General features: G+C 41.4%; 2 protein-coding genes across 3 annotated transcripts in view; one reads left to right on the forward strand and one right to left on the reverse strand.

Annotated features, from left to right (window-relative positions):
- The window catches only part of arhgap39 (Rho GTPase activating protein 39), a 111,823-nt gene extending 104,056 nt beyond the window's left edge, over nt 1-7,767 (forward strand). The window contains exon 11 of the mRNA XM_074636883.1: nt 1-7,767. Within this exon, the coding sequence (XP_074492984.1) occupies nt 1-195 (195 nt within the window). The 3' untranslated portion in view covers nt 196-7,767.
- Nucleotides 7,759-26,219, reverse strand: lrrc41 (leucine rich repeat containing 41). 2 transcript variants are annotated; one of them, XM_074636922.1, is made up of 10 exons: nt 25,938-26,219; nt 22,808-22,894; nt 22,616-22,674; nt 21,777-22,530; nt 19,363-19,611; nt 17,235-17,399; nt 15,535-15,633; nt 13,957-14,085; nt 12,657-12,729; nt 7,759-9,077 (listed from the first exon to the last, which is right to left on the reverse strand). In XM_074636922.1, exons 1-10 carry the CDS (start codon nt 26,050-26,052, stop codon nt 8,858-8,860), a joined length of 1,950 nt encoding a protein of 649 aa, XP_074493023.1. In that variant the 5' UTR covers nt 26,053-26,219; the 3' UTR covers nt 7,759-8,857. The 2 variants fall into 2 exon arrangements, with proteins under 2 accessions (XP_074493023.1, XP_074493022.1); XM_074636921.1 differs by having other exon boundaries at nt 17,235-17,402.
- Between the last annotated feature and the right edge of the window lie 525 nt (nt 26,220-26,744).

Raw genomic sequence — 26,744 nt, forward strand, 5'->3', positions numbered from 1 at the left:
GTATTTGGCCAGCCTGCCAACGTGACCATCACCAAGATGGATGTGAACAACCTGGCCATGGTCATGGCTCCCAACTGTCTGCGCTGCCAGTCCGACGACCCCCGGGTGATCTTTGAGAACACCCGCAAGGAGATGTCCTTCATCCGGGTGCTCATCCAGCGGCTGGACACCAGCTTCATGGATGGAATCCTATAGCCCCCCCACCACACCCACACACACACACACACACACACACACACACACACACACACACACACACACACGCAGATACACAACCATCCATACTTCACCCCCAGCCTCCCCTACGCTCCCTTTAACCCCCTCCATGACACTCCCCCAGCTAAAGGAACACCATACACACACATTGTCGCCGCTGGGTGAACACCTTGCCTCTCCGACATGTTTACTTTTCTGGAACTAACAAAACTGCCTTGTTTGGAGTTTGACCGCTGTACATTTTGAGTTGAACCAGCTGTTTTTTCTATCGCTGTAGATGTAGTCCTTTAACTGACATTTACATAAGAAAAACACCAGTATTGGCGTTCCAAGCTTTTCATATGCTAACAGTACTGTGTGTGCCTTCACATACATTAATACAGTATACACACATACAGTATGAAGGAATTAGCAGGGATCTCATCATTTCATTGGCCACATGTTAGTGTCACCGGCACGCTCACAGTTCAGGACCGCCACGGTTCATTTTCAATCCAACTTATTTGTTTTATATGAACTGATTTTTCTCTTTCCCCTGCTTTAACACACAGACACTGTCACGCACAGATTGACACACACACACACACATATCAGTACATGCACATATTGAAAGTCTTGCCCCCAGGATTCCACCTTTTGCAGTGTACAATACCATCTAACACAAAGCAAGAATTATCAACGAGATGAATGATGCATTAATTCAGACATACAGTACACCACACACACACACACACGTCCTGCCACAGGTGTTAAAGTCTCACACACACACACACACACACACACACACACGGGCTGAGCAATGCATTCGGAGGGTTCAGCACCAGATTTCCACAAGATGTAAAGCCGAACTGCACCGTTCCATCAGTGTGTTGTTAGGTCAGCTTGATCGTGCTGGAGTTGTGCCTCAGACACCAGGTGCAGAGGTGAAGCTGTGTCCATGTTTGACACTTTGCCACGACTAAGTAGGAGCTGAGAAGTCAACACGGAGGCTCCTCTGTTTGGGATCCTGCCTCAAGATGGCAAACCTGTGCTGTCTCAACGGGATGCAAACCATAAGACTAAACATTTGGGCAAAACTGTAACTTAATTCTGTTAGTCAGATGTTGCCTGCCAATGCCTGACGTTAAACAGCTGTAAAGGAAGATAATGATTAGGTGATAGCTCTGTTAGCCACTTAGCCATCAGGTGAGGAGAACATGGACACTAAATCACCCCTGTTGTGTTTGGACTTGTGTTACATACTGCTCATCAAAGCTGGCTGTTGCGTACAAGCCAGCTTTCTGTAGTGGCCAAACGGCAGTACGACAACTTCCGTGTCCGTCACGTGATGCCATTGGGCCAAAAAAGACTTTTTCCCATAGACTTAAATTGGGAAAGAGACGTCTTTTACTCAGCAGATTACTTGAATAGCCCCTTATTTAAACCATTATGTCCTAAAAGTTGTAAAATGCACTAATAGCTGAATCCAGAGTTATTTCCCTTCCTCCGTTCATGTGAATGAGACCCAGACCGAGGGCTGGGTGGAGGAGTTAAAGGAAACGCTATGGCGCCTGCTCTATGGGCCCGATGGACGCGGAAGATCGCCGGATGATCCGGGTATTTTATCACTCGGCAGTCGAGCCATTTTGGCTTCATGCGCCGCTGAGCAACTCTCATAGTTCTCTTTATACATCCATGGTTGCATCCAAAAAAATCTAATATTAACACAGTACAATCAGTACAGCTAATGAAAAATGAACTAGCTATATGCTGCTTATTTGTATCAGGCTTACTTGTTAACAAGCTGCTACAGGAATTGTGGCTACAGGGCCAGCAATGTTGGAATAACGTATGAACGCTTCTAAATTGGATTCGCGGAAAGGTTTTCCTGTGTTCTTCACATTGGGACTACCGGTATGCTAACACTTGAAGTAAGCCAATTTAACTTTTGCTGAACAACAGGCACTGCAGTCAGCCACAAGTGATAATTCTGGAGTAATGGTGGATGCTAAAGGCCCACAGAGTAAAGGCTTTTACACACCGGGAACGTGACGAATAAATGACAGGAAAATGCGAAATACTCGCCTGTGAATATTATATGTCTAAGGCTTTTATTGTGAAAGGTAAGAACAGAAGGATTGGATCTGGTCTGCGCTGCCTTTGTCAAGGTTGAAAGAAGTGATACAGTAGAAGGTAACCCACAAGTTGCAAACTCTCGCGATATGGTTGAGGTTAGGCATTGACCTCGATTGGTTAAGGTTAGGACAGGTCGTTGGACAGTGAGTCTCACAAGACTTTTCACACGTTTTCGTTGCTATAGTGATCTAGTATGCAACACTGGAGAGAGTAGTTATGGTACAGGTGCATTTGCGTGTCCATGTTCTAATCACTTAAGGGGGAACAACGGCCATTTAAAAAAAAAAAGTTATATTATTCTGGTTGCTATATAACATATTGGAAAAAATACTGCAACTTAATGATGAACGTGCATATTGCGAGGGAGCGTCATACCTTTCTGACTTCTTTTGTCTATCAGTAGTTCTAGTTTATGCAAGTGCTGTCCATTGGAACAGAGGAATCCACTGGAGTAGAGTATTCCATGACAGGATGTCAGCGCATGTTGTGACGGTCATCCCGCGGCTAGCTACAGGCACAGTGTATTGGTAGCTAGCTTGTTAGATAGTAAAATAACGTTAGCTATAGCTAGTTCCATAAATACAGGACTAGACATGTGTTGAACAAGTAGAGCGCGGAGAGGAACAGGGAATAGGAATGAAGAGTGCCATCCGCTGGCTGTTTACTGCAAGTGTCAAAAGATAACATAAAACACTGCACAGTGAATAAGATTTAAAAGCCGAATTGTAGTATATATAGTATACAGTCAGATATAAAGGTAGGTTGACGTTATGGGTTTCATTTTACAAGTACCGGTAGATTCATTATGCAGTCTTAACGGACGTTTTGTTAGTATTCCGTTAGCATAACATTAGCTAGCTTCTCTTTGTCCGGATGGTTGTGTAGTTGGCTTTTGGTTTGTAGATCTTAATGTCATATACCTGACATTGGCGAGTAGATTTATTGAACTGCTGACAGGTGTTCACTGACACCAAACAACAAGGTCCTCCTGGTTAGAGGATCAATATCATAAACTAACTTCAATTTTGTAATATATGGCCCCTTTGCCTCTGTCAGCTTCTCTTTGTATGGGCATTTGTCTTTCACACGTACTTTATACATTTCTGATGATGAAGGATTGACAGATGACGGATGAATAGACCGGTGACAGATAATGACCGTAGCTCTGTACGCTACCATCCAAAAATGGCGGCGCGCCTCAGAATGCTCCGTGATTCCCGTTCCCTATAGTCCGAGATGCCTTCCTGGTGTGCTCTTTCTCACTGTGTAAACTAAGAGTGGCTACAAGCTAGCTGCTGCCCAGATCCTGTCATGGATCTCTCCGCTCCAGTGGATTTCTCTGTTCCAATGGACAACACTTGCATAATCTATAACTACTGGAAGATGAAAGAAGCCAGAATGGTGTTTTTTGTTTAAGATTCAGAAAGTGACAGCATGCTTATTTATATTGCAAATGTTGAAATTCTATATTCCATTCATATCGCCAATGACAGGAAGTTGCTGTTTACCGTGATGTTTACCGCTGCCACCTCGCGGTTTCCCGGTGTACCCTCGCAATAAGCTCATACATGAGCAAGTTGCAGTATTTTCTCCATCATGTTATATAGCCTCCAGAATAATATCAATGTTTTAAAAATGGCCTTTGTTCCCCTTTAACACATGGAAGGCTAGTTTAGTTTCTCCTTACCGGCTGAATGTGTGCTAACAAGGGAAATCAGCCAGTGACTCTTGCCTCGGCTCTGACAGATGATTGACCATCCTTGGTAGTAGCATGTAAACTGACACGACAATCGTGTATTCTTTAGCATTAGGTCATCTTGAGGAATTCTGGTCCCGTCCGTCCACTCTGCCACAGTGTTTGGTGCTGTCCAGTCGACCACAGCCCTCCTGAATCCATGAACAACACATACAGTAGTAGGATGATAGCAGCACTGCCAATAAGGCCCCATCCATAATGTTTAAACACAGCACAGCAAGCTCGTACTTCCTGGGAGAGATTTGAGAAGTGCCAGCTCTCCCACAACACCTCCCCTACCCCCCCCCAGGCCTATCCTCCCACCCCACCTGACCCCACAGAGCAAGTCCACCACCAACACCACTGAGCCCCAACAGGCCTTTCTGCTCACTAATGATTTGTGAATGTGTCTACCTGCTTGTCCGTCCGTCATTGTTTACAAAATGTACCCGTCTCTTGCATCCATATGGTCTTTGTCTACGAGCAAGTACTGTTGTTTATTGTATTCATTTGAGAGTTTTGTTGTATTTAACAGAATTTCTATGTTTTTTAACCCATTCTTTTTATATGATTTAATTTATTTATATTTATTTGAGGAGATTTTCCTTAATGCCTTCTCAAGATATTGTATCGTAGGCTCCAGTGTGTGTGTTTTTGTTACGGCATGAGTGTGTGTATGTGTACGACTGTGTGGATGTGCGATCGACTGTAGTTTTCAATATGGTAGGGCACATACGTGTTGATGTATGACTGTGTGAATCTTGCTGTAACAGTTTGATTCAGTTTTTGTTTTTTTTGTGATACAACTGAAAGGATGATTGTGAAAGCTCCATGGAGACACACACACACAAGGACCATCCTAAAAAACACTGACTTCCACCTTAAAGGGGACATAGCATGGAAAAACTCACTTTCAGATGATTGTGCTCATCCATCTGGGTATCTGGAGTGTCTTCCAACCCACAACTGTGAAATAAGACAACCCAGTTGTTTTTTTTGGGCTGCCTGGATCAGATAACGTGATTCAACAAGCCATTCACATCTGGCTCCCCTTCCTATGTCACATGCAGGCTCATTTCCCAGGTCACCTTCCCAATATGGAGGTGACATTGAAATACAATCCAAAGGCCAATGCGTCTACATCTACCTTTGCAAATATACACTGTGTTTTTCTCGCAAGCCAATCAGAGCAGACTGAGCTTTTTCAGAAGCGCCTTAAAGAGACAGGCGCTAAAACGGAGCGTTTCAGACAGAGGGTGAATACAGGTATGTTCAGACACACAGGATGAGAAAAATAATGTGTTTTTTGAACATTAAACATGTTCTAGTAGAAACCCAAAATACAAGTATGAACCTGGAAATGAGCATGATATGTCCCCTTTAAAAGGTCCAGATGACACTTAATCTCACGGTTAAACTTAAACTAAAAAGGCTAAATTAAATGAGCCTTTATTCTTTGTGACTGTGATGAGTGTCGGTGTGTGCGATGTGCAGCTCACTCACTCTGACATACACCTGACTCCACATAGACAACATGATGTACATTGACACTGTACAGACTATGTAAAAATAAGTATATACAGAAACGAGAAGAAAAGGCACCATATGTAACTGGAAATTGCTGTGGACGTTAATGTAACAGGGTGGGGGGTTGTTTCATTTTTCTTCTTTTCTTGTCTTGTTAGTGTAAATTTTCCTCACATTGGTAGAGGTCTTAAAGTGGCAATTTAAACCTTATCTCCGAATAGTCTGTGGACTACACAGGTTTCCACCCATAATCCATTCAAGTACCACGTAGTGTTTTAAGCCCCGATATCTGTAACTGTAGGTCGGATTCATACTGCAAAAAGAAGTGATTTGTCTGGAGGAATAGTCTGATTTACGCAAACCAGACATTTGCAGAGAAAGATTCCTTGATGTGTCATTGAGGTTATGGGTTGCACAAGTTAGCCATAAATCTACAGTATCTATGGCTGAACTATGCAAAGCGGTACAGCTTCCTCCCGATTGGGATATATGACCACCTGAGATCAACCACCGTTTTCTTATAATCAAATTAGCTGCTAAATGCAAGAAGAACATTGTGCCAACGTCCTGTCCTCATAGTGGGGTTGCCAGGTTTAAACACTGTCCTAACGCTACACAGAACGCAGGGGACCCTTAGATGAATTGGTGACTAGCTTTAGCTTACTAACAAGATAAAGCCGGGTTTCCACCAAAAGTTCCAGAGACTTTTAGTCCCTGGAACTACTTTTCCTAGGAACCAAAAGGTTCCTTCAGCCCACTGTTGTCTGCGTTTCCACCGTGGTCTAAAGACCTGCGAAGATTAGGCTAATTAGTCTGCTGACGTATGAAAAAGCAACATGACGTGACGAGGACTGCTGGTGATCTCCCTCGTGATCTCTCTCTGTTTTTTCTCTTTCTTTTTTTTTATGAGTCAGGAAGCCGACAGCAGAGCCTAACTTTATTTTCAATGTTATCAAACAAAGAGAAATGTTCTCCTCTCGTCCTAAAATGGTCCTAAATCGATACTAGAGTACTTCCTTTTTTATGAACGAAGCGGTACACAAGTTGAAGCAGCGGCGCTGTGTGTGTGTTTCACCAATCAGCGACGGTCATCCCTGCAAACTCCATCCTGTGGAACACCGTGGAACCCTGTGGAAAACGTTTCCGGTACTTTCCGAAAGCACTACCCCCCGACCAGGGCCTTTTGGGGGGGGTAAAAAGGTCCCGTAAAATGTCCCCGGAACATAATTTAGACCCTGGTCCCTGCGGTGGAAACGCAATGAGTTCCTCAAAAGGTTCTTCGTTCCAGGCAAAAGTTCCTGCGGTGGAAATGGGCCTTAAGTAAACCACATAGCTTCCCGTCCTCTGAGACATTGAACAGGCGATCCTGTGCCATCTGCAGCTGTCAACGTGCTACGGCAGTTTTAAATCGTAAAATGTTTTCACATTATGATTATTAGAACATTTGTTTTTGACACGAGGGTGAGCTCATCTTTTCGAACAGCCAATCGGGGGCACAACTTTAAGTTAGTCACTCACATAATAAAAAGCAAATCCTCAGAACAAACTTGTCCCTCATTTGACAACTGACTTCTTTATGAGGTATGAATAGGCCAAATGTTTTCGTTTTATTTCCTGTAAAGTCACAGTAAAGGAGAAGCCTGGCCAGGCTGAAACGTTGCGGCAGTGTGTATGAGTGTGCAAGTGGTGCGTGTTTGTGTGAGTGTCTTTGTTTTATGTCAGAGATGGTTGTAGATAGACCCAGCAAATCAACCGATTAGCATGCAGACATAGGGTCTTCACTCTCTTCGACTTGAATTTACTAAAATATGAGAATATACAAGGAAAACAAACTGAATTTACAGAAAATAAGTGTTACAGTATTTAGCTTTAAAAAAATCCACTAAGAAAAAGATTAAGCTCTTTTAATCCGTTTTTCTGATTGTTTTTTCTACTTGGTTCCTACTAATGATGATTTAGTAGTCGGTGTCGATGCTGTTTGTCTAATGTAAAGAAAATGACAATGAAGAGAAGGTGTGAGATAGCTGCTGTGAAACTGCTCTTCACCTCGACGTCAATCCTCCAGGTTTTTTCAGTTGTATATTAATGTCCACTGTCACTCACACTCTGTCCGAGCGAAGACTCTGGAAGCGTACCGGACGTTGGTTTAATAAATGATTCAAATGTCAAACTAACGGGATGCTCTTTTATTTTCCAACTGATACAAGAGACCGTATGTTACATTTAATAATGTAACATACGTACAACCAATTCAATGTGTCGCACAACTAATTACAAAGCAAAATGATGTATGCTCTACCATAACTGTAATTATGGTAGAAAAATAAAATGTCAATAAATGTCTTAATACCATGGTCTGGGTGAATACTCGATTCTGATTGGCTGCAGGGTGTCCATTAATTCCTGATAATGGACTGTCAATTATATTTACTGTTTTTCAACCGTACGCATCTTATTGACTTTGAATCTTGCTAGGATAACGTTAGCTTTATGCTAGCGTTATGCTAATCAAGATTTCGTGAAAATCTTGATATTGAATTGGGGACAAAGACATGGCTGAATAGCTAGCTGGTCTTGTTGTTAAACATACTGTCAAATTATATTTACTGTTTTTCAACCGTACGCAATCTTATTGTCTTCGAATCTTGCTAGCATAACGTTAGCTTTCTGGCTCATAGCTGAGCCAAAGAGATACCTCCCTTTGCCAAGTTGTAGCTGAGGTTTGTCCTATTTACTGAAGCAGTGAACATTTCAATTACACAAGAACCTTATGGGATGGGAATATCTTTGGCAAGTGACCATGGTATAAGCGGGATGATGCCTTTGTCCATAATCAGGAATTAATGGACTTTGCGGAGGCAACCGTCGTCCATTAATTCCTGATAACGGTCACCTCGTCTGGCATTATCCCTTATATAAGAACTTGAAAAACCATTACTACAACTTCATCCACTTCTCTGCTTTCCATCCCAATGCTCAGTACAGGACGTACACACACATACTTTGCACTATAGATCGCAATTTAGACAGAATGGAAGTTGTGTGTTTAGACATGATGAAAATATGACTGAACATTGTTGCATCAAATGTGTGACAGTGAAGAAGTGTCTCATGCTGCAGGTGTGGTTTGATAAGTAACTGTCTGAACTGAACTCAAACTGACCACAGTCACTCTGCTGTCAAAGAGAAAATTACAAACTTTACATAAGGTGCTAACTTTTTACAGTCACTCCAACAGGGAGTGTTTGACACTCGTAGCTTTGTTCACATATTGCTGATGTGGTCTGCCATTGTGTCAGTGGAATTCCATCCTTCGATCAGTAGAACGCAGAACGGACGAAGCCTCTTCAGTGCAGCGTTCCACGTGTCGGGGTCTCGATCCCCTGGGTTTTTCCTGAGGTCAAGGGTCAGTCGGTGTGGTGGATGATGTGTCCTCAATCTCTCAGCGAACTCCATCAGATCAGCAGGCTGAATGAAGTTGGAGCTGTTCAGGACAAAAGGGAGCACATTGAAATAAAGTTATAATGTTTTAAAAAATAACCAACTCACTACACACTGAATACCAGTAGAGGAAGTTACAAGTAAAAGTCCTGCATTCAAAATGTCACTTAAGTGAAATACAGAAGCATCATCAACCAAATATGTTTAAAGTATCAAAATCTGTTCAAAATGTACCTTAAAGGGAGATTTGTCAAGTATTTAATACTTTTATCAACATGGGAGTGGACAAATGTGCTGCACTCGTTAACGTTAGTAGCTCCGCTGTTTAACCAGTCAGGACTGTGCTGCTAACGGCTGCTAACAGCTAACGTTACTAACTCTCCTCCAGCTGATTTCAACACAGATTTTTCAGGGAAAAATAAGGTGCCTCCCTCAGGTTTAGTAGCGCCACGCTGTTGAGCACTTTTTTTCTCTCCACCGTGTCTCTGGTCCCAAACAAACTAAAACATGATACAGCGTGCGTACGCGTCATTGTGCAGCGTAACTGTCAGAAAGAGGAATCGATAGTCACGGAGGCATGAGATGCCAAGAAAGCGGACAACTACGGTTCTCTATTCCCATCTCTAGCGTTTTCCCTGCCTGCCAAAGTGGCAGGTGTCCTGATGATTTCTCCCGCCACTAATTTCAGACCCTGGTTGGTACCAATTGATTCCTTAAGATTTTTAGTTTCATATGATGTCAGTATCTTCACTCCAGCTTTAAAACTGAGCCCACTGCAACCACGAAAGACTGTTATTGCAAGTTGCGTTAAAGAAATTAGTGGCTTCAAAACGAATTTGCTTTAACACGTTATTATCGCGTTAACTTTGACAGCCCTATTATATTTTATATTACAGGCTTATTATTACAGATACTGTAACATGTAAGCAACATCTTAATGTTGTACGTAACCTAGGTGGAGCTACGTTTAACTACTTTTACTGTTTGGTAGTTAAATCTATAACAATGCATCATATTATAGAAGTTAATCATATGATGTTTAAAAGCTTGAATCTGCAAAGTAACAACTGTCAAATAACTGTAGTGAAGTAAACACTGCAATATTTCCCTCTCAAATGTAGTGGACACTATCAAGTAGCAGAAAACTGAAATACTCAAGAAGTACACGTACCTTCCAAATTGTACTTATGTACAGTATTCAAGTAAATGTAGTTACTTTCCACTAACATGGACAAACGTGTAGTTTACATAAAAGATGTATAAATTCAGTAAGAAGAGATTAGATTGTTTTATTGTATTTGAAATAACAGGAAATATTTTAGATGGAAGTACTAGCTTTCTCTCACAGAAGTTAAAAACACAAAAGGTCAACCCTTGTCCACATCGCTCAGCCATCTGGGAGACAGAGAACCGAGTTGGTTGATATGAATAATCAGGGAAACTGTACTTGATAGAACTAAACTGCAGCTGAACATGCAAGGCGTCTATCGGTATCCACGGAGACGGGTTGAGCTCTGCTATGCACCGAAGGCTTTCAGAATTAAAAGTCAATAATGTGGAAAGTTTTTTAAATAGTTTTAAAGTACTTTTGTATTACTAACTGAAAGTACTGATTACTAAAATACTAAAATAAAATAAGTCTTCAACAGTATAGGCGATAAATAAATATTTTATTTGTCACATACACAAATGAACTAGTGAAATGCAGCGTGGCATTCTCCTTAAGAATGTGCTAAAAGACGCGTGAAAAGAAGGATTTTCAAATTTTATCCTTAATATTTATTTTTTATGAGCTAAAAAAACAAATATATGTAAACAAATATGTATAATACAATTTTTATAATTGTAAGCAAACTACATTTTGTACACATTCGAGTGCAAATATGCAACGTGCAGTGAAATGCACACAGCTTTCTCTTTTGTGAGTACGAGGTGATTGCAGACAATTGATGATTGCAAACACCTGATCAAGAGGCCGATAAACTCTCAGGTGACAAGTGTAAAATGTGGTCACTAGATGGCTCTACAGGATGTCAAGAAAGCAGAGAAAATAATTAAAACAAAATAAGAAAACATAAATATACAGATAACAAGACAGAAAAAAGAAAATAAGTAGCAATATATAACCATTCATGGCAACAGTACCAGACCACAAGCATAAGAGCCACTACAAAAATGGACTAAAATCAATTTCTTCATTCAGTCCTGGATATACTGTGGCCTTCATTTGGGGTTATTTTGTGTTCATTATTTTTCTGCTTTCTTGACATCCTTTAGAGCCATCTAGTGACCACATTTTGCACTTGTCACCTGAGAGTTTACTGGTCTGTGGCTCAGGTGTTTGCAATCATCAATTGTCTGCCATCACCTCGTACTCACAGAAAGGGAAAGCTGTGTGCTGAGGGTTCCACCCTGAACAAGGCTGTTTGTGCCGCTACGCTTGGGCTGTTACCCATTCTGAACATGTACAAGCATTGTCTTTAGCATTTCATCATGAAATAGCCATTTGAATAAAGGCTTCTTATTTTTTGCCAGAAGAGTGTCTTGGACTCCTCCTTTTTTTTAACCTTTGTGTAGCCCACCAAAGAGCACCTTCATCACACTGATTTGAACTTCCGAGCACTTTGGACTTTTTCCCTTTGATAAGAGATTTAAATGTTTTGTTCTACAATATATAATACATCAATAAATATCCCACTCGTGAATTTTGAAGTTTTTATATATCTTTAAAAAGGCGGTTGCTTTCAAGTGGCTAAACGAGACTATAAACGTCATCACCTTTGCAGCCTCGTTGTGTATACTCGCGTTCATGCGACTGTTGTGGAGGTCGTATGTAGCCTAATGTTAGCTTTTTACTTCTTTATTTTCTGCAATAATCCAAAACAAAAAGAAATCCCACTGGCTTTTCGTCGAGGGAACCGGGGCGATGCTAACTTCCTGGTTGGGCTACAAAAATACATCATCCCCGTAGCACTCTATGGGCTCTGCTCCTTCTGGTTGATGCTTTTATTTGTGGTGCGAAAGCTCCGAAAATCAACCTCGTTCTGAAAAAATAATCCCATCACCTTTTCGGCGCTTAATATTTGCGTTCTGTGTCAAAGTACTCACAGCAAAAACAACAGTTAAAAATATATTCAATTGCGAAATAATGTGTGTAAAGGCCTTTAATGAGGTGCTGCAAGCGGGACGCAGGCTAAATCTAGAATAGGTTGTGTCCATCAATATATAACCTTTTTTCCCTCCATGCTTCATACAATTCTGTGTGTTGTTTATTGAACAATATTTGGAAATTAAATCTACAACGGATGAAACATGTTATTATGGGGCAAATGATGCATTCATCATTGGAAATGTAATGCTTTTTAGGTATACTTTAGTGGCACTGAGTGACAGTAAATACAATAAACACCTGCTAACGTCTTTAGTCTCAACAACATACCGAGTATTTAAACTTTGAGGAGCCCACGTGCAGGCTTTTTTTACTTCATCTCAGCTGACCTGGAAATGACTTGCTGATGTTGAAAAGTGAAACACTGTATTGACCCAGTGGTACATCAGCTAATAACTAATTCAGACCAGCAGGGAAGTGTTGAAGCCCGAGGCAGCATCCTGCAGCTCTTACCTGATGTCCAGTCGTTTCACTGAGCTCGGTGAGGATCCTGAGAACAGCTCTGCCAGCACACACACGTTCTTGACTGTGGACGCAGATGGTTGTTTTAATTCACACAGTTGAAACTATTCATGATTTAGAGACACACCAAGAGCACATACACAAGTCCCCTTTCTGTTGAGAGGGAGTGAAATTGAGACTGTGGAAGCAAAAAGGTTTTCTTCTAGCCTGCTAATCCCTGTCCACACTAGAATGTTTACACCTGCAGGAATTGATATTTTGGCAGAGAAACAAGCTGTGAACACCGGAGGCGATTTTAGACTCTTTTTAGGGGTGATCAAGCACAACTTAAAAATAATGATCAAACCCTCTGAGACCGCCGACATTACTGTCTTTAAGAGGCTGTAGCGGACTCAGTCTTATACTACTAATATACTGGTATCATATGAAACTAGAAAACCCAAGGAATCCATTGGTACCATGTCATGCTATCTTGTTGAGAGGGATGCTAAATAACACTCCAAAGTTAGGCTAAATTTTGGCGAGGGAAAATTGGCATGGGGATTTGGGGTCCCTTGACCTCTAACCTCCAGATCAGTGAATGTAAATGGGTTATATGGGTACCCACGAGTCTCCCCTTTACAGACATGCCCACTTTATGATGATCACATGTAGTTTGGGGCAATAACCATGCCGTTTTTTTCATGCGATATAAATGTTATGTTGTTATTTTCGCCTATTTGAAAATGGTGTATTTGAATACTTCTGCATACTGGGGTCCATAAACAGTTCTGGTCTGTTCTGTTCTGGGCTACTGTAGAAACATGGCAGCTGGCTCCATGAAGAGGACCCGCTCCGCATGTAGATATAAAGGGCTCATTCTAAGGTAACGAAAACACAATTCCTTAGTTTGGGTTCATGTTTACTTCCTGTCAGCTGATGTCATTCACATACACTGCAACAGGAAATAAACTGGGACACGGTATAATACATCGTTTTTCATCTGATGATCATCAGTTTCCAGCTCAGGACCATAGTCACTGATAAACATGAGTAAAGATAAGCAAAATGAGAACATAAGAAACAAGTTTGCTATCACAATCTCAATATAAAGAGCCCAACAAAATGTTTACATTCTATTTTGTACATTTGTGCACAAAAAGTTACTCAAGGGCACTTTACATGGTCATAAAGACAGAAACAGTCAAATCATTAACATATTGTAGCAACCACAGCTGCCTTGACATATTATATATAAGATGTGTCCCTGAATTAAATAGTGTTAGTGAAAAGAAGTGACGGATGTGCTTACCTAGCCGATTCTGAGACAGGCTGAGCGTGTGGAGAGAAGGCAGCGTCTTCAGAGCAGCCACCAGCTGCTGCAAACTCTCCTCCTTGTCGCTCCACTTCTCAAGAAGGCGGCAGTCATTGAGCCTCAGCTCTGAGGCAGAGAGACGGAAGGATCAGATGAGAAAACATGGTGAAGTCAGCGCAAGACGTCCCAATGTGAAAAGAAACGCTGACGGAGATTAATAAAGTCACTTAAAGGGACACTTTGCTGATTTTCCACCAGCTTTGTATCATAACAGTGTGGGTAGTAGAAGCAAAGGAACAATATTGCCAGCACCCAAAGGCCCCCCCGCTCATTTAACAGAAAAAAAGACGCAGTAAGAGCCTGTCATGTCGTCTGCAGCTTTTAATTTAACACTTCAAGTTTTGTTCATGCTTTAATACAGACACAGAGCTGCAGACTTGCATGTGCACAGTGCATGTGCTTGCCAACCTGACAGCAAGAATAGCTGCTCTGTTTGTTGTATCTGGCTGAACAACACGGAACACTTTCTCCAGGAGTTTAAACGCCATTTGTGTGTCTTTATAGATAGATAGTAACTTTATTGATCTGGAGGGAAATTCAAGTTTCCAGCATCACAGTTCCATAGTGCAAAACATGTTAGTAAAAAGGTAGTAAAAAAGTTAGTAGTGCAAAGTACAAAAAAATATACCAGATATAAAAATACAAGGAGATGAAGAAAACTGTTAAAAATGAATATAGTGCAGGGTAACAGCTGTGATACACCACTATTAAAAAAGTGAATATAGTGCAGAAGAGACTGTTAAAAGTGAGTATAGTACATCATTATCTGTCCTGCAGACCGTCCTCCTTTGCCCCTCCCCCTCCCCCTCCCCCCTCCCTAGAGAGGTGTTGTACAGTTTGATGGCTCGGGGGACAAAGGATTTCTTGAGTCTGTCTGTGGAGCACTTGGGGAGCAGCAGCCTGCTGCTAAATCAGCTCCTCTGTTTGGTGATGTAAGGAGCCCCCTTAGACCCCTAGGAGAAGATTTTTATTAAGTCTTGCCCTCAAGTTAGTAACTCATTCCCTAGAGTTAGGTATCTCGTTCCCTCGAGTTAGGTATCTTGTTCCCTCGAGTTACTTCATAGAGCACTTCTTCCAATCATTCCTGACAGTCCACGCATTGCTGATGTACGGAGCCCCCCTAGATGATGTACTTCGGTAAAGTGTGAAAGATATTGACAGATTCAAACTTCCTGGATCAATAACTCAGAACCTGTTGTTAAAACACCAACGTGGGCTCGAGGGAACGAGTTAATACAAATGTTCTCCTAGGGGTGTAGGGGGGCTCCGTATCTTTACACTCCCTTAATGGCAAATTCTAAAGATATGGATAGCGACAGATCTCCTCACAAAGACACAGCTGAAACCAACCACACTACGAAACATTTCACAAGTACTGTTTTATTTTGAGGAAGAAAAACTCTTTTTACTTTGCTCTTATGTTCCATGTAGCTGTTTGGATCAAGTTTATATTAAGGAAAAGACTAAAAACATTGATGTCTCTCCTGCAGTCATGAGTCATTCTCCTTTTCTTACCTTCCAACTTGCAGTTTCTCAGTAGATTTAGGATCTCAGGGAGACAATCAGACAGCTGCATGTCCTCCAAGGTGAGACTCCTCAAGAGGGCATTTGACTCTAAAAGTTGACCATCAGTCGTTAGTGACAGCACTTCAGATTCGATTTTGTATAGAGTGAGACAGATAAATCAACCAGGCTGATATTAGGGCAGGCAGATATTAGCTTATTGTTGATATATATATACTATATATACACTGTATATATACAGTATATTATCCTATGGAGTACCTCAAGGCACAGTCCTTGGCCCGTTATTATTCTCCATTTATATGCTACCTGGAGTTCAAATCTTTCATAAGCACAACATTAGTTTCCATTATTTTGCAGATGACTCCCAGATGTATTTCTCGTTTCACTCCAATGACACAACACAGCTGGTCAAAATACAATCCTTACAGTCTTTCTGATGTTAAAAATTGGCTTTCACAAAATTTTCTTCAGCCTAACTCTGATAAATCTGAAGCCATGATCATAGGTCCAGACTCTTCTAGCGAGCACTTCTTCACTCACTTAGATTCTCTGTCCTGCTGCATCAAAACCCAGTGCAGAGATCTTGGCGTTATCTTTGACAACAAACTTTGACCAACAGGTGAAGTCCGTCATTCAATCATGCTTTTTGCAACTTCGCAATATCTTGAAAATTAGATATTTCTTTATCTCGTTAGAATCTTGAAACAGTCATCTAGGCTTTCATTACATCCCCTCTAGACCACTGCTGGTTTAAAAGTGTGTTCTGTGTTCCTGAGCTGACACCCGACCGCCCGCCTGTTCTCTGTCCTCCCCGGCTCTCTGGAGCGCTGTACCCCGCTGTTGTCTGGCAAAAGCATGTAATATTACGTCACAACGTCTGCTGTATTAGCCGTGTGTTTACTACGTGTTTATTTGCATATAGAGCGGGGAAGTGAGATCGGATCACAAGTGGTCACTGGAGACGCATTCTGATGCCATGTGTGAACAGACGTACTTAAAGCTGTCCACTTGTGATCCGATCACTGAGGACGCATGTTAATACCAGGTCTGAAAAGGGCCTTAGTCATTCCTAGGTCCAGGCTAAAGACCAGAGGAGACGGAGCCTTTAGAGTCAGAGCCCCACCACACTGGAACGACCTGCCGGAGGAGATCAGGCAGGCTAGCTCTGGTTTGTCTTTTAAGTCTCTTTTAAAAACACGCTTTTTCAGAATTGCTTTCTCTTAGTCGGTTATTCTTCTGCTATTATTCTACTTGTTGTTATTGTGTTTTAGTACTTCATACCTTGCTTGTCATTTTTACTGTCATTTTTATTTATTACTACCTATTAATTTGTGTTGCTATTTATGTCTTTGTAAAACACTTTGTAACTTGTTTTTGAAAAGTGCTATATCATTTAAGTTATTATTATTATTATTATTATTATTATTATTATATATCTGTAACTGTGTTTAAGACGACTGATGAGTAACAACAAACTGCAGTACAGAAATGCTTAGCTTGTCTACCAGAGAGAATAGGGAAATGTGTCGCTTAGTATACGTCAGGGTCACAAAAACAAAATCTGTATCAAGATTGTTTTTGTTTTGCGTTTATGTTAAACAAAATACAATTGGCTGATGTATCGTTTTAAGATTTGTTTAAACACCCAAATATCGCCATCAGTCTCGCCCTCAGTGACACGACATTACCTGAGAGAGTGGTGAGGAGCTGGCTCTGAGAAGAGCCGGTTGGTAATCTCATCCCTGCGAGGTGGAGTGAGGTGAGACGCGGGGAGCGTGTCAGCACAGATGTGACGTAGCTCAGATCCGTCTGGAGCTCGGCTACTTTCACCACCAGCTTCTCCAGGGGCAGCTCTGCTGAAGGTTAGCAGACAGTCAAAATAAGTTGGACTTATTTTCAGTGATGTCACCGTGTCCCAGCTCTCAGGTAGGAACTTGGTGAGCACAAAGTTATTTAGAGCTGAAACAATGAAATCAGTGAAACTTTTAGTTGATGGACAACTATTTTGATCCAGACATCCTCTGGGTCCAGCTTCTCCAGTCTGAGAACACTTGAGGAGAGAAACAGACATTACAGTAACAGAATCTTGATGCATATTTGATCAGCGTTGCCTAGTTTGACCGCTTGATCGGAGTTTGTGAGTTTCACGAGCAGTGATTGACAGCTGCTTAGAGACTCCTTGGCTCTGATTGGTTGTTTTCCTTCGGCGCTGTGAAATCTTGCAAATACCATTATGAGCACTAGGAGGTCAGAGGAACATGGTTTTTTTCACAGATAATCTGTCGCAGGCACTACTGTCAGGATATAGTGACAGTTTTATGAAAATAACTATCATATTTGCTTAAAGTTACCAACTGCAGCTTTAAATCTGAAAACAAAACATCTGGTTTAAACCATTGATAGGGTGACCATATTTTCAAACCCCCAAACCGGGACACTTAAGTGTACCGCAGGTTCATGCGCTAATATGTACGCATCTTAGGTGTTTTCATCAAGATGGCTAACTTGGCGCATTTGAGCACAGGGTGGGATCAGGAAGAAGGCATTATTATGGGGGTGGGGAGGGCATTAGAGGCTGTGACATCAGGACTCATCACATTCACTACTTTCACCCCCTTTAATCACAGGACCATCACACACATGACGCACTGACAGTTTGAGAGTCCTGTAGAGAGTTTCCCTCAGAGGAAACGTATTGTTGTCTGGGACTACGTACATTATTTTTCAACTTGTTTCGTCTCAGGCTGTTATAATTAAATTGTGGAGTTCAGACGTCATTTTGTCCAGGATGGAGACACCGTCCGGATGAAAGACGGAACGGCTGGTCCTGAGGGAGTTATAAGAGGAGGGAAATGCCTGTTGATGGGCAGAAGGAACTGTGTAGAATAATTAATCAAAATGACAAGTTTGATGTGCACATAAGCACGGAGGGTTCTGTGGTTCAAAACTACACATAATGTTACCAGCGGATATCTGTTGTGTCCGTGCGTAATTGTGACTTGACCGCGCGCAACACCACTCTCTATAGAGACTGCAACGGTGCTCTGTGCTGGCTCTCTGTATACTTATCTCATGCACACAAATGAATTAATGAGTGGAACATGATAAACGTGACTGTTGAAAACCGGGACATTTGAGTGTTTTACAGATATGTGTCGGGACTCGGGACACCCAGGTTGAAACCGGGACGCCTGGTCACCGTATGCTGCCCTCAACTTTGACCCAAACCAAAACGAAGATGTTATACAGAATGTCTGACTAGCTAATTCAGCTGACAAACACAAATACCATCTTACAAACGAACACATAACGCTAGCTAACGTTAGTGTTTCGTGTTAGCCAACGTTAGCCCTTAGTGTTAGCCAACATTAGCTAGCGTTAGCTAATAATAGGCCTACAGGCTGGTGATGTCTCCTCTGACAAACTAGTTAATTAGAACATGGACACGGCGAGCCAACACTGCTGTATCTCTTTGTTTGGATTCTTTTGGGGATCTTTACAGATTTATCTGTCCCCATTTAATTGTTTCAACACTTAGCTGGAGTACACAAGTCAAGTGTTTTGGACCACTTCACCATCGCTACATAGCAGTCTGACTAGTTTGCGGAGATCCTTCCCACCCTGAGCGTGACGTAAGAGCAAAATGGCCACCATGTGAACTTTGTAACACCGAGGTTACTCTCCTCCTAACCACTACAGGATTTGTTGCTTAGCACTGGACTGGTTCAGCACTTGTGTTTCAACAGGTCTAATAATGCACTTTCCATCCTGCTCACTCTAAAGTGTTACTTCACTTTGGTAGAAGCTTCACGGCACCTTTTTTTTCGGACATGTCGTGTGACTCAGCAGTCCTGAGATGATGCGGTGAGAAGAGCGGTCCCCACGTCACGGTCTCGATATCCACGTGCAGGGACGTCACGTTGGGGCTCGCGTCCAGCAGGACCTCCACGAGCCTGATGTACGGCAGGACGCTGATGCTCAGTTCGGTGAGAGAGCTGCAGGTGCTCTCAGACAGCTGCTTCAGGGCTCTGGCCAGGCGCAACACCATCTTGTCCAGGAGGATCGCTGCAGAAACAAACAGAAAAACAAATCATTCCTGCACGCCACAACAAATGTGTCGCCGGGTGTTTTAACTATTCTCTGAAGGTGAAATAATCCTCTATTTCAGTTCTGTCAGCTGATTAAATGGATTCAATACAGCACTGCTGTCTACAGATCCATGTATTCATCCCCCCCCCCCCCACTTAAATTTAGCTGCAGTTCAACGGCAAAATTCAGACTTCAACACCGCCTCCCCCGATCCCTTCATTCCCCCCTTGACTGTTCCAATTTGCATTTCATTCTTTGTTAAGATGATTTCAGCATACAGAAAAAAAATATTAAATGTTAATGAAATCCATGATGTAGTTGTGTGTCCTACAGGGTATTTGAATTAGTGTTCAGAGTATAGAGTGCTCCAGGGGTGACGTGTTTTTGTAGGCCAACCAGGAAGTTAGCATCGCCATGGTTCCCTCGTCAAAAAGCCAATGGGATTGTTCCATCAGGTTTTGGATTATTGCAGAAAATAAACTCTGTGGCAACAAACGTTTACGATACCATAACGTTTTGGTCAGCAAGATGATCTCCACAAATGAACACCACTATTATGATTTTTGAAGTGTGAATGCAATCGCGTGAATTAAAAAGCTAACATTAGGCTAGAAACAAACTACACCACGGTCACATGAGCGCGAGTATAAACAACGAAGCTGTAAAGGAGGACGAGTTGGCGTGATGACGTTTAGTCGTCTCATTTAGCCACTTGTTAGCAACCTCCTTTTTTAAGACACGTAAAGTTTCATGAGTGGGACATTTATTGACGTATTTTATATCGTAGAACAAAACGTTAAAATCTCCTCAGCTTGTGTTAACCACAGACCTGATTTCAGGCATCTAACTAAATACCCACTGACTTCCAGACGAGGGAACTGGAGGTGCTAGAATGCGAACTCATTTCCGGGTTATAGGACTCATTCCTGTAGCACTCTATTCATGACCAAGCAAGCGTTGATTGTGATTTCGCTATTCAAAGTCACACTCACACTGCTGTAAAATGTAAAGAAAATCTAAATTTCATTATTTAACACAAACATAGCACACTCGTAATACAAATTCTCACATTTTCTCAGCCCACAGTGGTATCCGTCCATGGAGATAGTTTTGGTTTCATTTGTCCAGATTTTGAAAGACAGTTCTCTAAGAATTCTGCCTCCACCCCAACACAATGGAGCTGAATGACTTTAGTTTGTGTCAATACAAAATTTAAATTCATCAATGTGTGGGCACAACAGATACATTTCCAGTCACCTTATTGAATTGGGATAAATCTCAGTTGGAATTTAGGCAAACTGATCTTTAAAAACTGACTTTGGTTAGTGTGAGAGACTTCTGTTTCCAAGTAGCCCACCATTAACAAGAAAAATATGCATTTAATTATGCATTTCAAAATATTTTTAATATTTAAAATAAATAAATATATCAATAAATGTAGCAAAAATTATACTAAAAATAAAAGTAGCCATTACTTAATTGATAGAATGTGACGTAAATTGATATTTCTGTTTTAATTTGCTTCTTTATTTATCTAAGATTAAATGTAAAATGAAAAGAATTCAGAAATAAATAAGTTTGGGGAAATAAATAAGGTGTGAAATGCAAAGGGAAAATCGTGCACAAATAAATAAATGCATAAATACATACATTTAAAAACAAATATAAAAATAAATGCAAAAATAAATAAATTAATAAAAAATAAATTGATTAATTTAAAAATGTATTAAGAAATACATAAATAAATAAAAGGGAAAATTAAACAGAAGAGTAAATAAATAAGGGAATTAATACAAAGACAAATAGATAAAGAAGCAAATTAAAACTGCAATATCAATTTATGTCACATTTTATCCATTAATTAATGGCTACATTTATTTTTTATATTATTTTTGCAACATTTAAGGACATGTTTATTTTTTTATCGAGTCATTTATTGATTTAGTTTTGATTTTGAGAGGTTCCGTCCTCCATATCCACCTCAATGATACACAGAGTACACCTTTAATTGTGAACTGTCACCAGTGCTAGAGGAAATTCATAGAATTTGTCAATGTTGCTAACAGTGTGAAAGCAAAGATACATGGCACCAATACCATAACTACCCCTGGACTTACTGGCACATGAATTAGCAAACTTACAGAAGCTGTGAAGAGTTAGAGAGCGAAGGCAGAAAAATGTGGGCAGGGCAGCGGTCAGCACACTGAAGGAGTTGGGCCGACATTGCCTGATCTCCAGACTCTCGATCTGCCCCGATGGACAAGACCCCGCTGAGGGACCATCACATGGAGTGAAGGTTTGACAGAGAACCTGCGGGTCCACAGTGGAGTTTGCTTTTCCAGATGCCTCCTCCTCCACAGACACAGAATCCAACTTTGAGCGTTTGCAGGGAGCGACTTCATCATCCAGATCTGAACTGCAACCGGCCCCGATTGCTGAAAACGCTTCTGAAATACAGCTGGCCTTTTTGCTGTGCAGTAGTTTCTTCAGCTCGGGGTTTTCATACTGGGATCCCCTGCCGTGTAGGATCCAGGACAACATTTTGGGACACTGCGCATGTACGACAAGTTTTTTAGCCACCCCGTGGTCCAGCAGGCGATGGAGGACATACAACGCAGTTCTCTTTGATGGATCAATGCGCTGCGTAACAGTGACACTCACAATACGCTTCTCTAAGAGGTTCAGAAGAGGCCGCCGCTCAGTTATTAAACTTTCAACTGGCATAGTGAGAAAAAACTGTTTGATACATTTAGCTGCAGCCCACAGGAAGGATGGGGTGTTTAAATTAGTGATGTTTCTGTTGACGAAGCTGTTTGAGAAGCCATAGAATACCAGAGTAAAAAGATTTCTCATAACTTCATTTTTGGCCTCTTCTTCTGTGTGGAAGTCTATTACCTGAAATGTAACACAGGACACATATTACATCTGGGTTCTAGATGTTACTATATGAGATTGCTCATTATTAAGACATTGCACCTACATGGTTAGGTCCACATATATCCTGTAGGACTCCAATCCACTCAGAGAGAGTTGATATCCCTGAGACAAGGAAAACAAAAAATGACAAATGGAAACTTAATCATGAATTCCTTGGATCAAAACAAAAGTACCATCTCTCTCTATGAACAAAGTAAAAATACAAAACACTTTCTTTTGCAACTACAGTTCTTACCTCTCTGGTTTAGGTTAGGCTGGAGCTCATCCAGCTGACATACAGTCAGATGAGGAAGAAGGTCCTTAATGAGAGGCGTTGGAAGATCTACGTTATGACAGATTGGTTAGTGTTAGGACATTCCAACAGTAAACACCAGCTCCCTCACCACAGGTCAGGTGAGCAGCAAAAACTAAACTAACTAGAAATACAGTTGCATTCCTCCGCCAGCCAGTCAAGTTGCAGTTTACATCCATGTCTGTCAAAAATATCATCACTTCATCATTTTATCCTATTAGACATTTGTATGATATGGTCATAATTAGCATATAAATTCTTGAGTTTTACGAGGTCACAGTGACCTTTGACCATCAAAATCTAATCAGTTCATCCTCGAGGCTAAGTGTTTGTTCCAAATCTGAAGAAATTCATTCAAGGCCTTCCAGAGATATCACTAGAATGGGACGGACATGAGATCACAGTGACCTTTGACCTTTGACCACCAGCATCTAAACATTTCATCCTTGAATCCAAGTGGAGGTTTGTGTCAAATTTGAAGAAATTCCTTCCAGGTTTCCTGAGATATTGCGATCACGAGAATGGTACGTACGTATGGACGGCCAACCCAAAAACATAATGCGTCTGGCCGCGGCTGTCGCCAGCGAGGCATAAAAATCACTATAGCTAAGAAATATCTTTCAAAGAGAACTGGAATTGACAATAATCTTAGGGCCCAATGAAATCTGTTTTATTTTTTTCCAGATTCCGTTTAATTTTTTCCCAAATTGGCTGTAGCTCCCTGACAGGTCAGACATTTAGCTGCTACGTGATGCATCAGCGCGCCTCTCGGCTTACGTCGTTAAGCAGCGAGCTGAGCCAACGCTAATTTGCCTCTGATGTGGGGCTTAGGTGCTGTGAAAAAACGCTTACAACGGCAGAGGAAACCCCCGATTTTTGGCAAATTCCACACTATTCTGTGTTTTACAGCTGATTCCATTTTTATCATCAGATTCTGCGATTACATCTGGGTTTTTCACATCGCGGAAATCTTAGGGCTCCACAATAATCCATATGAGAGACCAGTCAGTGGTCTGTGGACATTAAAATGTGGCCTGTGAAGTAACTTAAGCAAAGTTTACACTGAATAACTTTCAAAATCGTCCGATTGCTGTTCTGTTCACACTACACAACTTGTTGTCTTGTAATCGGGAGTCTTGAAGTCGTTGTGGTTTTCACACTAAATGACTGACCAGAGACAGGGGGTCACACACATGGACTGTCTATAAAGATGGACGACATGACAGCTCCCCAAAAGTGAAGCCAAAACATCTTTATCACCCCCTGGTGGCTGGTTGCAGTGTAGGTCATAAATCCCGCCTCCTCCATTACACATGAAGTACACATGACAACAATTTTTCCCAAAGATTGTTTCCGTTAAATTAAATTAAACTTATATAGCGCTTTTAAAGATCTCAAAGCGTTATATAAGTTTAATTTATTATTATTATTATTATTAGGAATCCCTGATGAGGTCTCCAAATTACATTTTGTCAGGAAGTGACGGACGTAGTTATGCTTGTTGTCGTAGGCACACGTGTTCACAAAACAGCCTGTTTTCACGCGTCTTTACTATTTCCCATATGTAGATCAGTCACTGTGTTATCTGTTGTGTTTACAAGTAAGTATGATGAGTTAACACGCTAAATGTTCATCGTTTTAATACCAAACCAGCTAGCTAGCTTCTACTAGCATAACGGTAACAGTTAGCATAACTCCCTATTCTGTGTTAGCTATTCGTGTTTTCCAAAGCTCAGTAAAAGGTGCTAAATACGGGATTATCAGCATTTACATTGTCTCTCAACAGCTGTCAACATGGCGACGGCTAGCCAGCGGCTCAAAGCTAACGGTGCTAGCGGTGCTAACAGTGCGGTGGAAGTGCTAAAAGAGGTTATTGTGTTTACGTGAAGGATGCTACGCTTCCACAACGACACCGTCGGTCGGGAAGGCTTTATCAGCTGTAACCGCCGTAGAGCAGGCAGCGAGCTAGCCTGTAGGGCAGGCCTATTCAAATGGCGGCCTGCGGGCCACATGCGGCCCAGAAGCAACCTCCAAGTGGCACAGCCCGTGGTCCCACAAGAAATGGAGAGAAAAAACGAGTAAAACTCATTTCGCGAGCATTCAGAAATTCCTACAGTAGTAGGATGCAACACAGGTCATGCACAGCCCAAGAGAGAGCTACAGCAGCTTCCCTTCCTGTTTCCTGGATCTTTGAAAAGAAGAAAAGGCCATCAGAATCTGAAGCCGTGAAGGCCATCGTGAATGAGGTTATAAATGACGACTAAATAAAAACGAGTGTGACCTCTGCTATTAAAAACGTACCCCTGTCGGACACTTCAAACAATCACAGGGTTGAAATTCTTGCTACAGATATGTTTGAAATGCTGTAAGAAGACCTGAAGAAAGCTGATGTCATGTCTATAGCAGTAGATGAGTCCACAGATAAAACCGCACAATTGTGCATATATGTCTGTTTTTCTTACAGCAAATGCTTCCGAGAGGAACTGCTCGGTTTGCTGCCGTTAGAAGGACACACAACTGGCGAGATAGTCTTTCCTAATACTGTGCACTATTTCGTTTTTTATGCACTTTGAGTTGTGCCTAGGTCAAAATGTTTCTTTTTTATTTCAAAAGTGGAATAAAGAATTGCTACTACCTCAGATTCTGTTCAGTTATAGCTTTTTTTTATTGCACTTTTTGATGTGCCTGTGTCAGATGTGACCACATTTTAAAGGGAAACAATGAAACAACATTACTTGTTTTTCAGTACATTCATTGTGTTGGTTTAAAATGTGTCATTCCCTGCTGTTTACCGGCTGCTGAAAATGTTTGGCTCATCTAAATTTCTTGGTTTGAAAATCTGGCCCAACTGAATTTGTAATTGAATAGCTGATGTAGGGCACGCTCACATACACAAGCACGCGTGGCCGTCCCGGTGATGTCAACAAAGCATGAAGAAGCTCTGAATACAACACACACAGAGGGAGACACTTCATGCTCTGCTCAGGTAGACATTACACTACATCTTTACACAGTCTGCAGCCACATTAATAATCTGGATATTGAATTTAGCCCTTAGAGGAACATAACTCACCAAGAACAGCCTCACTGCCCAGAGCAGCATGATGTCTACTGACAGCCTGGAAACAGATCTCCTTTAAACACAACTCCTTTGGAGTAGTTGTGCGTGTTCTGCGGGCAGCGCGCATTGTTGACCACTGATGAGTTCATCAAATGAACGGCGTTTATTAGATACTTGTGTCGGTCTGGATCTGAACAGTCTCTCTTTCCCTCTGATGGGTAATAATGCCTGGAGTGAGAGGCGCAGGATGGTGACGTCAGAGTTAGGGCGCAACACAACAACGTCGCCCTCACTGTGACGTCACCAGCCTGCGTCTCTCACTCCAGGCTTAACGAGGCTGTTCCATCCCTTTATCAAGAGCTGTTGATCCCGCTTCTTCATTAGACATTTCGGGCAAAGTGACTCGATTAATAAACAATATGAATTTCAATTTTATGTGGAAGAATAAATGTTATTACATTAGGAGAGCTGATATGGGTTAAGAGTGTGGAAGAAAATAGATATATGTTATGAATGTTGTTCTCAAATTGAAATTATTTTGCTCTGCATGAAGACTCCTCTTGGTTTAGCATCCCTGGTGCAATATATATATATAAAAAATCAATTAGGAGGAATTTATGTTTTATTGCGATGTGATTATGAATTATGGAAATTGCATGGAAATCCGATTTCCACCAGCATGTTCTCCTTTATTCAAATGTATTAGGCAAACTAAATTTGGCACCACACAATACAGTGTGGAACAACAGGTCTATTCTGACTGATCGGAAATCATTGAGTTTGGGAACTTGGATGGAAAAAGGAATATGCTGTTGCTGT

This window comes from Sebastes fasciatus, chromosome 5, assembly GCF_043250625.1.
Source record: "Sebastes fasciatus isolate fSebFas1 chromosome 5, fSebFas1.pri, whole genome shotgun sequence".
NCBI classification, from domain to species: Eukaryota; Metazoa; Chordata; class Actinopteri; order Perciformes; family Sebastidae; genus Sebastes; species Sebastes fasciatus.

Coding starts and splice junctions, on each gene's coding strand:
- lrrc41 (XM_074636921.1), bottom strand. CDS start 26,052: ATGCGCGCTGCCCGCAGAACACGCACAACTACTCCAAAGGAGTTGTGT. Junction 22,895..25,937: donor GGGCAGTGAGGCTGTTCTTG/GTGAGTTATGTT, acceptor GTCATAACGTAG/ATCTTCCAACGCCTCTCATT. Junction 22,675..22,807: donor GCCTAACCTAAACCAGAGAG/GTAAGAACTGTA, acceptor TCCTTGTCTCAG/GGATATCAACTCTCTCTGAG.